At 42.0% G+C, this 15539-nt stretch overlaps 1 protein-coding gene across 1 annotated transcript in view; it reads right to left on the bottom strand.

The window, feature by feature from the left end:
- Positions 1-8768: 8768 nt before the first annotated feature.
- LOC136827951 (uncharacterized) overlaps positions 8769-15539 on the bottom strand; it is a 505229-nt gene continuing 498458 nt past the window's right edge. The window contains exon 3 of the mRNA XM_067085507.1: positions 8769-10272. Within this exon, the coding sequence (XP_066941608.1) occupies positions 9059-10272 (1214 nt within the window). The 3' untranslated portion in view covers positions 8769-9058. The remainder of the gene's footprint in view (positions 10273-15539) is intronic.

Raw genomic sequence — 15539 nt, 5'->3', positions numbered from 1 at the left:
TCCTCGATCGGTGAATTCATCAGTAGACAAACGATGTGAGGGGAATATGCAAGCATATTCGAAGGTTCCTTCAATTAAGCATTAGCCTAACTCTTCCTCATACTTCAAAGAGGAAAGAAGGATGGAGGAATGGAAGCAGACCTCCATTCTCCACCATGGGGAAGCTTCTGCAATTTGACAGGATACCGAGACAATTAGCTCCAGCTGGGCTGGTATTTCCCGAATCGGAGCACAGGAGAGGAAGCAGGATGGAAGTTCGGTGAAAAGAATTGCCGAGACCTATGGGAAATTGATACTTCTCCTGAAGGAGTCCATTCCCAGGTCTCAGCAATGTCGCTGCCAGCTCCACAGACTCGATAAGTATCATTTCATCCAGGCATCTGCAGTAGGAGAACTTCTTCCCGGTCGATACTTCTTTCTCTCTTCCCTATGGTAAAGAGGGTGGAAAGAGACTCAGTTATGCACACTTTCCTAGAAGGGAAGAAGAGGGCTATGTGTTCCGCAATCTTCTTCTGAAGCCTGGGGCTTCTTAGGAGTTGAGGGGGCTGGCTTGAACTCAAGGTCGAGTCAAGATGACTAAGACCCCAAGGTCTTGGCCATTGTCCAAAGGACAAGGCAGTGCCCTGGTACGAACCTTGGTTACCGAGGTATCTGGCAAATCTCTGAAAGAGAAAGGCAGAACCAAGTAAAGGTTCGTTCTTTAGGGTCGAGCCAACTCAGGACTTGCGAAACTGGAGATCCGAATTGGGACAAAGTTCTTTTTCTTAGGACATGAATTGCCCACATAACTGCAGTCGGCAAGAACCTCCGAGGCAAGAAGAATTTGTACTCTGTCGAGGCAGGGGAGAAGCTTGGTGTCTCGACCTGAATGAACTCCTTCTCCGAAGAAAAGAATTCATTTGGTTGAGAACGCTCTCGCAAGCAAGGACCACGGCGGCCCCCGACACTTTCGGCCCCTCGGGAACTGCAAGGGTTGCGAGTGATGAAAATTATTCACTGGGGGAGTCGCGGTCCTGTCCCGGGGATCCTTGCGCTGACGAATCGGCATGAAGTTCTCCGAAAAACGAGGGCGATCGCAACTTGAAGAGGAAGACCCTCGTTGCTTCCAAAGCGTGAAACTCCCATACCTCTCCCCTTGGAGGTCTCCGGTCTTCCTCTTCAAGTTGCGATCGCCCTCGTTTTTCGGAGAACTTCGTGCCGATTCGTCAGCGCAAGGATCCCCGGGACAGGACCGCGACTCCCCCAGTGAATAATTTTCATCACTCGCAACCCTTGCAGTTCCCGAGGGGCCGAAAGTGTCGGGGGCCGCCACGGTCCTTGCTTGCGAGAGCGTTCTCGACCAGATGAATTCTTTTCTTCGGAGAAGGAGTTCATTCAGGTCGAGACACCAAGCTTCTCCCCTGCCTCGACAGAGTACAAATTCTTCTTGCCTCGGAGGTTCTTGCCGACTGCAGTTATGTGGGCAATTCATGTCCTAAGAAAAAGAACTTTGTCCCAATTCGGATCTCCAGTTTCGCAAGTCCTGAGTTGGCTCGACCCTAAAGAACGAACCCTCCTCGGCTACTGGTTGTACTACGAGACAATCAGGGGACTCACACCCAAAGCATGCCAGGTAGCCGAACTCTGAAGACAATTTTGTTGGAGCTCTCTCTGTCCGTCTCACGCCTCTCAGAACAACCGTGAGGAAAAGAGAACAGGTGAGGAGAAAGAGTACCCCTACCTGTACTGCCAGTAAGACCAGCAGGAGAGGTGGACTGTGAGCGATAATCAACTGAAGGAGATTACTGCCACACGGGGGAAGGAGAGCGCTTGTGCCGTGGCAAAGCGCTTTCCTGGGAAGAGCAGAAAGTTCACTCGAACAGAGCCGAGAACCCGACTCGGAAGAACTGAGTGAGGCCAAGCCGAGCCACACCGAACTGAGCCGATCAAGCGAACGCAATCCGGGGTGGTATGCGGTGGACTGTGAGGCAGGCGGATCGAGCTGAGCCGAGTCGAGTTGAGCCAAGCAGAGCCCGTCTCGCAAGTGTGACCAGGGGCTGGGCGGGGTGAGCAAGCTGAGCCGATCGTACGAACACCATTGGAACTGGATAGGGTGGAACTTGTCTGCCGTGAACTATTGCTAGTTTCCTGAACTCCAAACTCCCTCGAGGCTGAGGCCCCTCGAGAAGAAGGTTCAAGGGGGAATTCTATGAATGCTATCGTGCATGCTTGAGCCCTAAGGTTCAAGACACGAGGATGAATCCCGGCCAAGCAACCGAAGCAGCTGGTGGCCAGTATCGAGACACCTGGCGTCCCGGCACCCAGACACCTGGTATCTCGGCACCGACACCTGGTGTCTCGGCACTTTCTCTTGTCCTGTCTCTCTCGTCAGGAGAGTGCTCGTGATTCATAGGATTCAAGCAACCCACGAGACTCCCGAAATCGGGAGTGGCTGCTTCCAGTTTCCTAAGAGATCGAAAAGAGCCAGGCAAAGAACCAGTCTTAGACACAGACTTCTAAGACTGGCAACGAGGGCGTGGCCTTGAGAGGCCGTGCTCTTGTGGCTCCCGAAACACCAGACCACACAGGAGAATGCAAATCAGTTCCCGCCTGAGGGTGGGAAGAGCCAACGAGAGAAGCTTGTCTCCCGGGAGAGAGTCAGTTCCTTAGAAGTCCCACAGGACTCCTGAAGGGAATCTCTTCCCTGCTTCTTCTGGTGTTTGAACTGATAGGATCGAGACACCAGACTGGGAACCCGGACTGAGCACTGGTAAGCACTAGGGGAGCGCTTGTGGTGCTGGCAAGAAGTGCTGAGACATCTGGGTGCCTCGGCCGTTTTTCTCGCACTGCTCCTGAACTGGGCTGGGGAGAATACTCTCCAGACCAGATTGGGATACTCGATATTCCAACGGGATCCCAAACCAAGGTCTGCGCAGCCGCGGCTCCCGAAACAAAACCCAGGGGTATGTGAATCGGTTTCCTAACCCGAAGGTTGGGAAGAACCAACGAGATCCACTGCCTCCTCAAAAGGAGGCAGTCCCTAGACGTCCAAGGGCATCAAGGGGAAAAGAAGCAGCCTTCCTCTTCTTCGGCTGACGGAGGTCTGTCCAGTTCCTGGGACCCCTCAAACCTCGGGAGAGGAAGGGAAGATGCAGCAGAAGATGAAATCGAAGATAAGTTGAAGAGGACGTCAGCTACTTCCACAGGGCGACTTCCTTTACCTTCACTCCTTCTACAGGATGGTGGACATGAAACATCGTAAGCTCCAAGGCAGCTAGGCAGGAACACAACAGAAGCGGCCCAGGACATGACCACCAGGAGAAGCAGCAGGCAAGATCAGGATAGCCGATGCAGGAGCTACCGCAACGGCCAGGAACGTCGCTTCCACAGGGTGACTTCCTTCACCTTCACTCCCACATCTACAGGATGTAGATTCTACAGACTGCCTGCCGCAGCCAAGAATGAAAGTATACCTTCACAACGAAGAAGATTCAAGCTGAATACTTCAAATTAGTTGATGCTCTATGTGCACTGAATATCTACAGGCTCTATGCCAACGTCATGATTTTGGCCCTGGTGCGCCAACTCCACTCAGATGCAATGACGTCGTCTTAGTGAAGAAGAGTGACCGTCGTCATAAATTTTGGCCTCTTGGAAGAATTATACAACTCTACCCCAGAGAGGATGATGTCGTTCGATCTGTGAAAGTCCTGTGTGAAGGTGAAGAATGTCTTGTGTCGATCGAACAAATTCTATGTTGGAGGTAAATAACAAACATGAAGACTGTAACTGTGATACCATGTCAAGTGAAGTGAACAACAATACTGAACTCGCAAGTGTTGAAATTGGGAATGACAGTACTGTGCACGATAGTGAAAGCATGGCATTGAATACTGACAATCACAAACTAATTGATAATGATTCAGAGACAGTGGGCAAACATAGTAGCGAAAGACAGAATATAGTGAACATAGACAGAACTCAGGGTAGACCCAAAAGAAAAGCAGCTCTAACCCAGGGCAGACTATAGAGTTTTGTATCAGAACATTTATTCTTTGAGGAGAAATGATGTGGGACCATGAGAAAGTACACGGACCCTTATAGTTAGGACAGGATGTTTATTCTCCATGGTGCCCAAAGATAGAGGAGCACCGTTATGCAATTTGTTTGCATTCTTATTTTTTTATGCACTGTGTTATGTCATTGTAAGGCACGCAATAGTGTCCAGTACTATGTTTGTGCTGTAAGCCAACTTCAATTGTGAGGCCTCCAATCACAGTTGGGCCGCATGTCAGACCCAAGCCTTGTCTCTCAGATGTCATTCTTAACCTTTCTTCCCTGGCTGGGAGGTTGTCGACAAAATCTTCCAAGGGATTTTACGAACAAAACCTTCCTTCTAGTCAGTTTAGATATCAGTGGAAATAGCAAAGGAGACATACTGAGTTATGTGGCGAGTAATCACTGGCATTGAGGATGAACTCGAGGTTCTGATTTGAAATGAAATTGCTACTTCTTTTGTTACTTGTCTTTTATTGTTGAGGAGCACACTATAAGTTGAACTTTTGACTGATGGAATTCTGGAGCTACGAAATTTACTTACAGTAATGTAGTTAACCCTTAAGGGACGGGCTAAACATATATCAAGCGCACCCTCAGACCAGGCAAACTATAGGTTGGCCAATTTAAGAAAAAACACATCAATGGAAAGAGGAAGATGTGCAAGTGCACATGGTGTAAGAAAAAAATTCTACAAATTTTTCCGTACCTTCCACGGGAAGTTGAAATGACTACAATATTTACAAACCTGTGTGGGACCTGTTTTACAAGACACTTGTAAAAATATGTTAATTTTACTAAGTTATACATGTTTTTTCTAATAATTTATTTTATTTTGTAAAATTGTAATTGCAGCTCACACAGTATCATAACAAATAAGAACTAAAATCAGTAACAAATTCTGAGTATATTTGTTGTAAAATATTTACGAGATTTACTGAGATAGGGAGATGCAGTGACTTTTTGTGAGGTATACATGTTTTTTCTAATATCTCTGCACTTTTCTTTGTAAAATTACAATTATAGCTAACACACTAGCATAAAAGATAAGAACTAAAACCAACAGCAATCCCTGGGTATATTTATGAGCAAATAAATAAAAAGACGTCCCAGAGCTGCAGAGAGGCAGTTCATACACCACTGAAATCTAAAGGGATACTGATCGATGTCTCTCCTGTGCCAAGGTATTGTAGTTGCCATAAGTCATTTATGGACCACTGAAGTGCTATGAACATCTTTCCTGCTAAATTCATTAAAACAGTATGGCACGTAATATTAATACTCATATGAGGGTTCCCGTCCATCACCCAAAACCTGTTATACAGTAAATACTCATATGAGAATTCCTGTCCATTATGGGTTAAAAACTTGAAATATCTGAAAAGGACGCTCTTTTGCGACGCTGAAGCGCCCTCCATTCACTCCATCTTCTAGACATGAGGCTGAACAGTTCAGTTCCAGAAATTGATTAAAGCGTGTGATTTACATAAGAACAATATAGAATCAAGTCGATACTGAAAAGATGACAGAGTTCTAAGATTCAGATTGAAAAAATCCTAGCTTGGAAAGTATGTGACATTTTTAATCAAAACTTTTGCTTTCCTGATTTAGAAAAAATCCTTTTGAAACATTTAAAAAATACTTTGAGTGGAGAAAGTAAAAAAAAAAAAAAGTGTTTTGCATCATAAACCAACTGGGCTAGTTCCACTGAAAAATTCAGCTCTCAAAACATTACAAAATAAGCAATGACTATTTTCTTCAGACATTTTCTCAAGATTTATGACCTGAAGAACTGTAATTCCTTATCTCAGAGATGACGACAAAATATTCAGTGATCGATCACCCATAATTTCTATGCCACCCATATGTTGCATTAAAATGCTCTGCGGTCAGTTGCTTCCTAGACTCTTGAGTTTGATTTCGTTAAAGTATAACTTGAATTTATCATTGGGAAAAATATTAAGGAGCCTAATAATTTTAAATAAATTAATTATAAAAATTTTTACCAATTTTTAAAAAGTTAATTACTGTACATAAAACCAGTGGTTGAAAACTTTGGTTTCCTAATGAGAAAATTTAAGAGAGCCAACATACATTGTAATGGGGCCTTATGGTGTCTGCCTGATTTACAGAAATCCTTTAATGAAATAGGTTGGCTCAGAGCTACTGATCCAAGACTATAATCATATTCCTCCTCACTGTCCCCATTACATAGAGTAAATGCAGATTTGTGGACACGAGGGAAGTCGAGTTACATTTGTCTTATTTATTATTTTCATGTTATTTCTAGCAAAATTTTAATTACAATATTGCTCTATATTATAATTAGATATGTGTCTCAGATAAAGCCTTTTTTTAAGGAATCAGAAGGAAGGCTTTAATTACTTTATTCGCATTACGAGGAAAGTATTAGCATCGCTGCTTCACCCTCCCGAGACCCACATTTGACCAATATGCTGGTTTTGTTTTATAACAATACAGCGTCTCATACTGACGTTCCTTTCGACGTTGTTTGCCAGAAATATGTTTATTTCATGTAAAAATTATACTGCACCATGATAAAGGGTTCCCCTTGGTGTAAGTTATTGCCTATTTAACCCTTGTGAGCAGCAAATTGTCGTAACACTTCCTATGATCTACTCACTTGCAGTTGACAATTGTAATTTTACTTCAAGTTCTTTACTATGATATTGACATTTTCTTTGTTTCTGTGTTCAAGCAAAGAAAACATAGATTTCTTAGTAGGGTTCCTAAAGTAAAATTACCACTGTCCTATTAAAAGGGATTAGATCATAAGGTGTTTTTCAATCATCCAAATTTGTTAAGGTTTTGCTACAGAAAAGAGGTCAAAAATTGCCTATAAGCTTCTCTGAAACATTTCTTTGAGCAATAATACTTTAGTATGTTCTTATTTGGACATTAAACTGCCTGAAAGTGTCAATAGCTAACTTTCAATAACTTGAAATTCAACTACCTGTTTACGTCTTGAATAAATTAAGACCAGTAGCTTTGATTCACAAAATCTCAAAGAAAAAATAGCAAAGTAAGAAAAAAAGGTATTATTTACTTTAAACCACTATTACATTTTGGACTTGAGAATATAAATTTCCTGTATTTTAATTGTTTGCTTTGAACGTTTCTGGCATTTGTGGACCCCACTCTTATATCCAGCAATGGGGGGGCAGAGTGTGAAAATGGGTTTTTGGGTGGATGAAAACAAAAACAAAGTGAAATAAAAGGACCCTAAGCTAACTCATAGCTTATGAAATGTTTTGTAAGGTTAAGTTAGGTGTGGTTGATTAGGTAATTTTCTTATGAAACTAATATCAGAACGTTCACAGCACATTAAAACAATAGGAAAATTACATGTCAAGTCCAAAAGGCGATAATGGTTTAAAGTAAACAAAAAAAATATATTAATTTGTCCATGTTTTGGATACCATAATAAGGTTGTTTACTAATAATACATAGGTCCAGATCAATAAAAATTAAATGTAACAAATGGCATAAAGCAGAGTAATTGTTCAATCATATTCTTCCCATTTGTAATTTACCTGATCACTGAAAAGCTAGAAGATACAATGGTAGGATTTAGGAACAAAATTTTAAGAATCGTAGTACCGTTCTGTGCAGATGACAGACTGATCCAAGGTAATTTTTGGAAAGAAATAGCAAAATCCATAATATTCTCATAAAAATGGCTACTGAATGTGGCCTAAAAATAAAAAAAAATATAAAATCAATATACAAGTATTAATTGTTAAGTGACTGGTGCACTGTAGATGAGAAAGCTGACATACAAGATATGCCTAAAGTTTTTATTATGGCAAAGTACCGACTGGGGATAATAGGGGGAAACTAGAAAGACAAGTGAAATTTTCAGCTTGCAATCATTAATTACTTCTGAGACTTCACTCTCAGAAGTGCATTGAAGGCAGCATCCTCTAATACTGAGATGTGGGAGGAATTCATTTGGTCCATTGCTGCCTTGAGCTGATGGCCACATCAGTACTGTAATTTGGACCAGGACAGAATCCTTGCTTCTACCCAAATGGTCACAAGCTTCTGCTAATGGCTTCTGTGAACTTCTTGAATGTAGACTTGTCTTAACTCTTAACCCTGGACACACTCAGCGTAGGTCTAAAGAAGTTCATTTAACTAGATGAATGAGTGCTTGATTCATTATGTCTACCATCATCAGGGAGGGTGGAGGGTACTGTTAGTCTCCCATTCTGCATGGGAGAGACTCCCAGTTTAGTGCTTACGGGCAGTGGGTCAGTTCTTATCTATAAAGAACACTTAAGGTAGTGAGCCAGAGTTCTTCTGCCAGTACATGAACATTTTGGAAGAGTATCTGGTGTTAGATGTTACCAAAGAAGTGGGTGAGTGAGAGGCAATTATTGGTTTGCTTTTTGTTGCATTATTGTGTGCCTACTGAGCGTTGTTTAATCTAATAAATGTTTTAAATGCTGTATTTGTACTCTGTTCCTGTTTTCCTCTCTAAGACTTATGCTTATAGAAGAATGATATATGACATAAAAAAGTGGTATCGCAGTTTAATTTGACTAAATTGATGGGAGCAGATGGACACAGGGTTGTTAACCCTACCTACTGGTGTCCATAATACCACCTGACAAGCATAATCCTCCTTTCTTTCAAAAAATATAGGCATCTGGTCAATATATTCAATGAAACAAAATACTTACCCATGGTTAGGTTTTGCTAGATACAAACAAGCTTATACTAATATATTAAAACCACAGTATAAAGTCACTCACATCAGTTCACATTAGAAACATAATAACTGAGCACAATAGTATTGTATAGCAGCAAAAGCACAGTACCAGATAGTCTCATTAAAAATAAATATTCTTCCAATACAACTTGTACATTATAATCAATGTCAGCCAAATTTACTCAAACAGGTCAATTGTAAACTTTGATGAGTATGATAATACAACAGATAAAAATATTTAAAATTTAAGCATAAATTACAATGATTACATCATTCTGAATGTTAAAGCTATTCCTGCTCCTTAAGTCCTGAGAGATATTCCCTGTAGTTCCAGACTTCATTTGTCAAGTTGTAAAGCGCACACACTACTTGAAGTATCTTATCCCAAGTGCAGAGGCCATCCTTATCATTATCTCTGACCCAGTTTCGCAATATAGTGGATTCAATTATCTGAAATGATCTCTTCATTGAAGAAACAACATTCCTTACACTGACAAGATCAGCAGTGTCACTACTTATGTCCTTTGCCAATTCAAGAAGAGCCCCCCTCATATCTACTTCATTTTCAATGTCAAGCCCTCGATCAGTCACGACAATATCTTCAGCTGCAATGTGATTGAAGAAACCGCTCTCTGCAGCTAAGACTTTCTCACTTATATCACCACTTGTACCTTTGGATATAAAAATAATAGTTCCTTGTGGTGCCACTGACATCATAAACTTCCTCTTTCTTATATCTATAAGACTATTAGAAAAATATGCATCTAAATTATCCAACTTTTCCTTGACACTGTGTGATGTGCAGCCACGTACTTCAACATCTAGCTCAAAAAAGTCAACCGAGTACAAACAGTTCTCGCAGTCTTCAAAATTTGGTGGAATAAGGAGTCTCAGGTCATCTCTTGGTGGCCAAAAAACAAGAAGTGGTACAATTTTTGTGAACAACAGATCAATAGTAAACCTAAAGACACGCGATATAGTAGTAAGGCTTATATTAAACAAAATTCCAAGAAACGGCATTGGCAAGTTCAACTTAATTTTAATCAGTGTTATCATAAGCTGTTGGAACTTACTAAGTTTACCCTGCTGTCTTTGAAATGCACTGATATATTCACTAAGTACTTTTAACATGTCATATGATGACAGTCCTGTCAGGTATCTAACCTTCCTATCATTGTCTTTAAACATATCTAATTCCATATCCCTAAACATGTCTTTTTCCTTTACCAAAAACAACTCACTCTTAAGCTTGTAATATTCATCTTCAAGGCTCTTCAAATAGCTGTCCAATAACAAGGTTTGGGTATCTTGATCCTTAAAACCTTGCCTGTTAGTACCCATTGTATTCTCATAGAAGCAATCATCTTCAGCCAATACTTCATCACTATTTCTTTTCCTTTGAGTAGCATAACTTGACAATTCTTCGGTTTCATCGTCTACTAGTGCTTCTTCTACCAGTGTCAACAAGGTTGTGGCAACATCAATTTTACTAACCTTTTCGACTGGACAAAGAAAAGTATCATTATACAATTGAAAATGTTTTATACACAGTAATAGATAATTTCTTGAAGATTTTTATAATAAGATCAATTAAGTATCAATGTATACAACATGCACTCTAGTTATAAGATTTCTTACATCCTAAGTTAGGAGAGTCGTGTAAAAAAAACTTTTACTTAAACTTGCACAGTGGGTTAGAATACAAAGCACGCTTATATACAACAGACAGCATGAACATTGAATCAGTAAGATAATCCTGCAAACCAGAATGATATGTAACAATCAGAGGAATGGAAAGATAGAATTCCTTCTTGCCCTGGCAAATGATATTGAAAAGTCACCCACAGGGAGTATGGAGAGAATGTCATGGTGAGTGACTCAAGACATCCCTTTAATGGCTAAAGTAAATTGGGTCACACTCACAACATTACCTTGGGAAAATGACATTTTTATGATAAAATAAAGTTTTATATATACCTATCAAGTAATTATATAGTTATTAGTTTCTAACTATCACAGCAGCTTAAATTTTGAAATTTGCCGTAGCACTATTGTTTTGGTGTGGGTAACTAACCCCACCCACTTTCAAGGAAGAATGGGTACAACACAGCTGAAGAGCTCCATTCATTTGTGCCCTATGTCCATGAGAGGGGGAGAGGGAGGCCTCCAATCATGTAATTACTTGGTAAGTATACGTAAAACTTTATTCTATTATAAAAATGTCATTTTTATATAATTAACTTACTAAGTAATTACATAACTGAATCCCACACTGACAGGAGGTGGGACACATGGACATATACTAATCAAAAACACTCAGTAATGGAGATGAATTTGAAATAGAAAGGTAGCTAGCATTGGTGAAATGCATGTTGTAACCTTACCTGGTGACAGAGCTACAGCAGGAAGATACTGAACGGGATGGAATAGCCCTCTCTGAGGACTTCCAAGACCCATGACTCCACATTCCTGGCTTCCCATTTGCCCCAAAAATGGAGAAGCCTGGCTCCCACAGGAACATGGAGGACAGGATCCTCGCAAGAGGAGGGTTTAACGGATGATTTCTTGACGGGTTGAACAGACTGAAGGTTTGTGTGTGGACAGGGCTGAAACTTTGCTCTGCCACCTCAAAAGGGGTGCTATTGAAGTGGGGAGACTGACCTTGCACTAAAGGAGGACACAGGACCACGTTCCAACTCCTTGGGGAGCTTGGTAGGCTGTGTCAGCAGATCTTGAGTTGATTTCTTCTGTAATCCTGCTGCTACATGTTCCACTGTAGCACAAGGAAACAAACTAAAACAGTCCAAGGGCACAAAAAGAGAGCCAGCCTTTGGGAGGGAGTGACCCCTTTTGTGGTAAACGAACATCACAGCTCCCTTTTCATGAGAACTCCCACAGAAAATAAGGCAGCCAGTTCTTAGGAGCCATCCCTAATCGCTTTATCTGCCTATGAGAGGACTCCCAGCCAGTCCGAAGAAAAATTCTCTTGAAGAGTGGTGCAGTCTTCAATCTTCTTAGCTAAGGTCCCTACAGTCCAGTCTGAGAAACTGAAGATTTCGAAGACCTTGAATACGTCACGAACTAAAGGGTCCAGTTCTGATGATGTAAACAAGATCTTGGTGGAGGAAAATGCTGACCTACACACAGAATCAGTCAGGCGGGAGAAGTCCCCTTGGGAAGAGGCAGAAACTCCCAAGGAAGGAGATTCCCCAGTGGCATACGAAAGATACCTCCTTTTCGACAGGTGAGAAGGGGGGCACAAAAAACATCTTTGCCAAGATCCCTCTTCTCTGTTAACCAACCATTAATCCTGGATAATGCTTTCTCTGATGAGGAGGAAAGGACCATCTTGGGCAGCCTGGAAGACTTTGCAGGCTGTCTCATCATAAATGCTGAACCAGATGACGTTGGGGTTGCTGGGGTGAAGAAGGTCGGATAACAAAAAAGGAAGTATTTCGAGAGAGCTGCGTAAGCCAAAGAAGGTTGCTCCTGCTTGATGTCTTCATCATAGGACGAAACTGGAGGAGGTAAGTCCGGTGGATCCTGAGTCACTGAAGGGGGCTTCTGTAAGAGATCCAAAATCCTGTTCAGACGGTGCTGGATAGGTTCTAGTGAAGGATCCTGAACAACAGGGGTATACAAACCTGCTGAGCCAGACTGGAAAGGTGGCGTCTGGTGCCTGGAATGTGGCACCGAATGCTTGAGAGATGCTGGCGCCAAGCAGACAGGTGGCAGCCCATATACAGGTGTACATGGGGGAACAAGAGAACACTAGGACACTCGGCGCTTGGATCCCACTGGGCGCTCGGATCCCGCTGGGTGCTCGGATCCCACCGGGTGCTCAGAACGCTTCTTAAAGAGGAAGACCACTTCGGAGCAAAATACTGGTGCTCTACCACCGAAGGCTCAGGAGACAAACAACTGGGGCTGCCCAGAAGCTACAGGTAGGCTTGGGACTATGTTCCTGTTCTCTGGGTTGCTTACAAGGAAGCGGGGAAGTGCGCTCAGCAGTGGATGCATGCCTTTTCAATGGCCTAGAAGCACTAGAAAAGTGCCAACTATGCCCCCTGCCTGCACTGGAGTCTGAATCACTAGATGAAAACGCATGCACTTCCAGTTGCTGTCCACTGAGTCCTGGGATTTACGTACAACAGGCTTGGCTGGGGGGCAGCTACAAGTGGGCTTCCCTGGGGCCTCTAGTTTGCCTCCTCCCAGGTTTAGGGGAGTTTGACAGGGACTTTCATCTAGGAGCATTGGTGGGATGAGTAGTCACCTCCTCCACTTGCACTCATCTTGTCCAATTTGGGCTACAGTATTGACCAAAAGACTGAATTTCTGGTCTGTCCTGGCTTTGAGGCTGGCGATGGCGTTAGGTTCGGAAGTTTGGGAGCTAGGTAACGGAGTTGCTGGAAAAGTTGGAGGGCTGGTAATGAGGAAAAAAGGTCACAGGCATAGACAGAGCAGGTACATCAGAAGAAACCTGGCTAGCAGAACCCCTAGCTTCGGCTCTAGTAGCCGCCTTTCTTTGCCTATTTCTTTGAAGTTTGTCAAGATGTGTATTCAAAGTCTTCCATTTCCCCTGATTCCAATCCCTACACTCTTCACAAGTTAGATCTGAAGAACAAATTTGACCTCTGCAATGGCTGACGTCAGTCTGGTATTGCAACCTTTGCTGCAAAAACGGATACTAGTCGAACTAGAGTCTGACATAATCAAGAAGTCACAATCAGGAAAAATGATGGTCAAATCTAGCTAAGCTAATTTAGTGCAGGCTGCCAAGGAATGTACTTGCAAAGATGGCACTACAACCATCTGATGAAAAAATCAAAACAAAAGCTGTTCAAACAACCGATGATCAGTCGTTGACTGGCAGCAACAAATTGAGCTCTTCAGCTGTGTTGTACCTATTCTTCACAAAAGTGGGCGGGGTTAGTTACCTAAACCAAAACAATAAAAGTGCTACTGCGAATTTCAAAATTTAAGCTGCTGCAATAATTAGAAACTAATGGCTATGTAATTACTTGGCAAGTACTTATATAAAACTTCATGACATTTTCCTTGGATAAAGATCACCTCTTATGTGCAAAAATCATGTTACAAATGCCTTATAAATAATGGTACTTCTCCTCTCCTCAAGTATGAGTAGTTTTAAGGAACCATGTTATCTGAAGGCAGTCCCATATGCCTTTTCAAAGTAAATGCAGACAGCAACATGATGTTGCTTGGAAGTTAATGCTTCGTCCATAGAGGACTCTAGAAAAATAATATGACAGTGGTAACGTACATTTGCTGAAAATCACATTGGGTAATCTTTTCTAAAAACCTTACGTTTTGCACTGACCATCTTCGCCATGAACTTGCATGAACATGAGCTCAATGCAATTAGTTATCAATTGCTGCTTAAAAGTATTCTGACCAGGTTTAACAAAAAGCACAAATAATAATTAGTTCTAAAACAGCATTAGGCCCTATTCTAGATCAAATTAAAATGAAGAGCCTTGCACTCAAAATGCATTTATCACTGTGTACTGCATAGGCTTTCATAAGGTAAAAAGGGACTGCATCTTTACAAGCTGTTAAACCTGATTCAAACTTGGGTCTAACTGCTGAGAAGGTTATAAGATTCCTCTTATCTACTTTAAAATTATGAGGTTTTATTATTCATTTTTCTATATAGTACTGGTAACCCAGAGAAACTTCAGACTTAAATATGTTCATGTAGTGTTTAGCCAAAGCATTACTCATCTCTCTTGTACAAGCAATGTACTGACCATACATAACCATAGGTGGATTTGGGGTAAATTCCCAAACATTTTATTGACCTTCCTCTATACACCAGATATTGGAGTTCTGCTGTTTGCTGAAGGTTAGTAATTGTGCCCTGTATTTCTTGTAGTACTAAATCTTTCAGCATAGTGAATAGAGCTTGTCTTGTAGCTTTATGAAATATCTGAGTTCTGATAACCACAAAGGGACTGATTATCATCTAAATAAAATCTGATTTTTGGAACAGAATGAATTTTTTTCTACATGAATAGTTCCACGAGAATGTCAACTGAACCATCTACACTTTGGAACTGCACTGCCTCAAGTTTCACTGAGCTTTGGAAATTTTTTCCACCCTGCATGTTCAAGATTCCATCTTGGTGATCTTTGAACTGGTGGACTATTGTTGTTATCTATAATAATCGTGCATAATCTCTTGTATGCCTGTTATCCAAAATGCCTGTTTGTATATGAAAAAGGGATTTTGACAAAGGAAAAATCTATTTCTGAGGGAGGCCCCGTGTCACCCGGTGAAATTCCATACTAACACGAATTTCTAGGTATAAATATTGCTAAGTATACCAGAGAAAAAAGCTTTCAGGAATGCTGGAGTTACTACCCCCAGATCGATTGTCTTCTATATGGAAGACGTCGGTATTACCAAGGGTGAGTGAAAGAATCACAACCACAGAGCTACACTCGATAGACATTCCCATGTCAAAACCCCCCGGAAAGAGCGGAGGGCCGTACCAGCTCCACACTCACCCGCCCGCCAAGCGGCGACTCCAGCGCCACCTACACTCATTCCAGACTAGCACCACCCCCAGGCTTGGCATGTGCAAGTAGGGGGGGAAAGCAGCTTCTGGGAGGGTCACCGGGTGACACGGGGCCTCCCTCAGAAATAGATTTTTCCTTTGTCAAAATCCCTTTTCTGAGCTCGGCCCCGTGTCACCCGGTGAAATAGTGACAGAGAATCATGCCAAGACTGCAAAGCTACAAAAGA

This window comes from Macrobrachium rosenbergii, chromosome 42 (genome assembly GCF_040412425.1).
Source record: "Macrobrachium rosenbergii isolate ZJJX-2024 chromosome 42, ASM4041242v1, whole genome shotgun sequence".
In the NCBI taxonomy this organism is placed as follows: domain Eukaryota; kingdom Metazoa; phylum Arthropoda; class Malacostraca; order Decapoda; family Palaemonidae; genus Macrobrachium; species Macrobrachium rosenbergii.
This window is presented reverse-complemented; position numbering and strand designations above follow the sequence as displayed.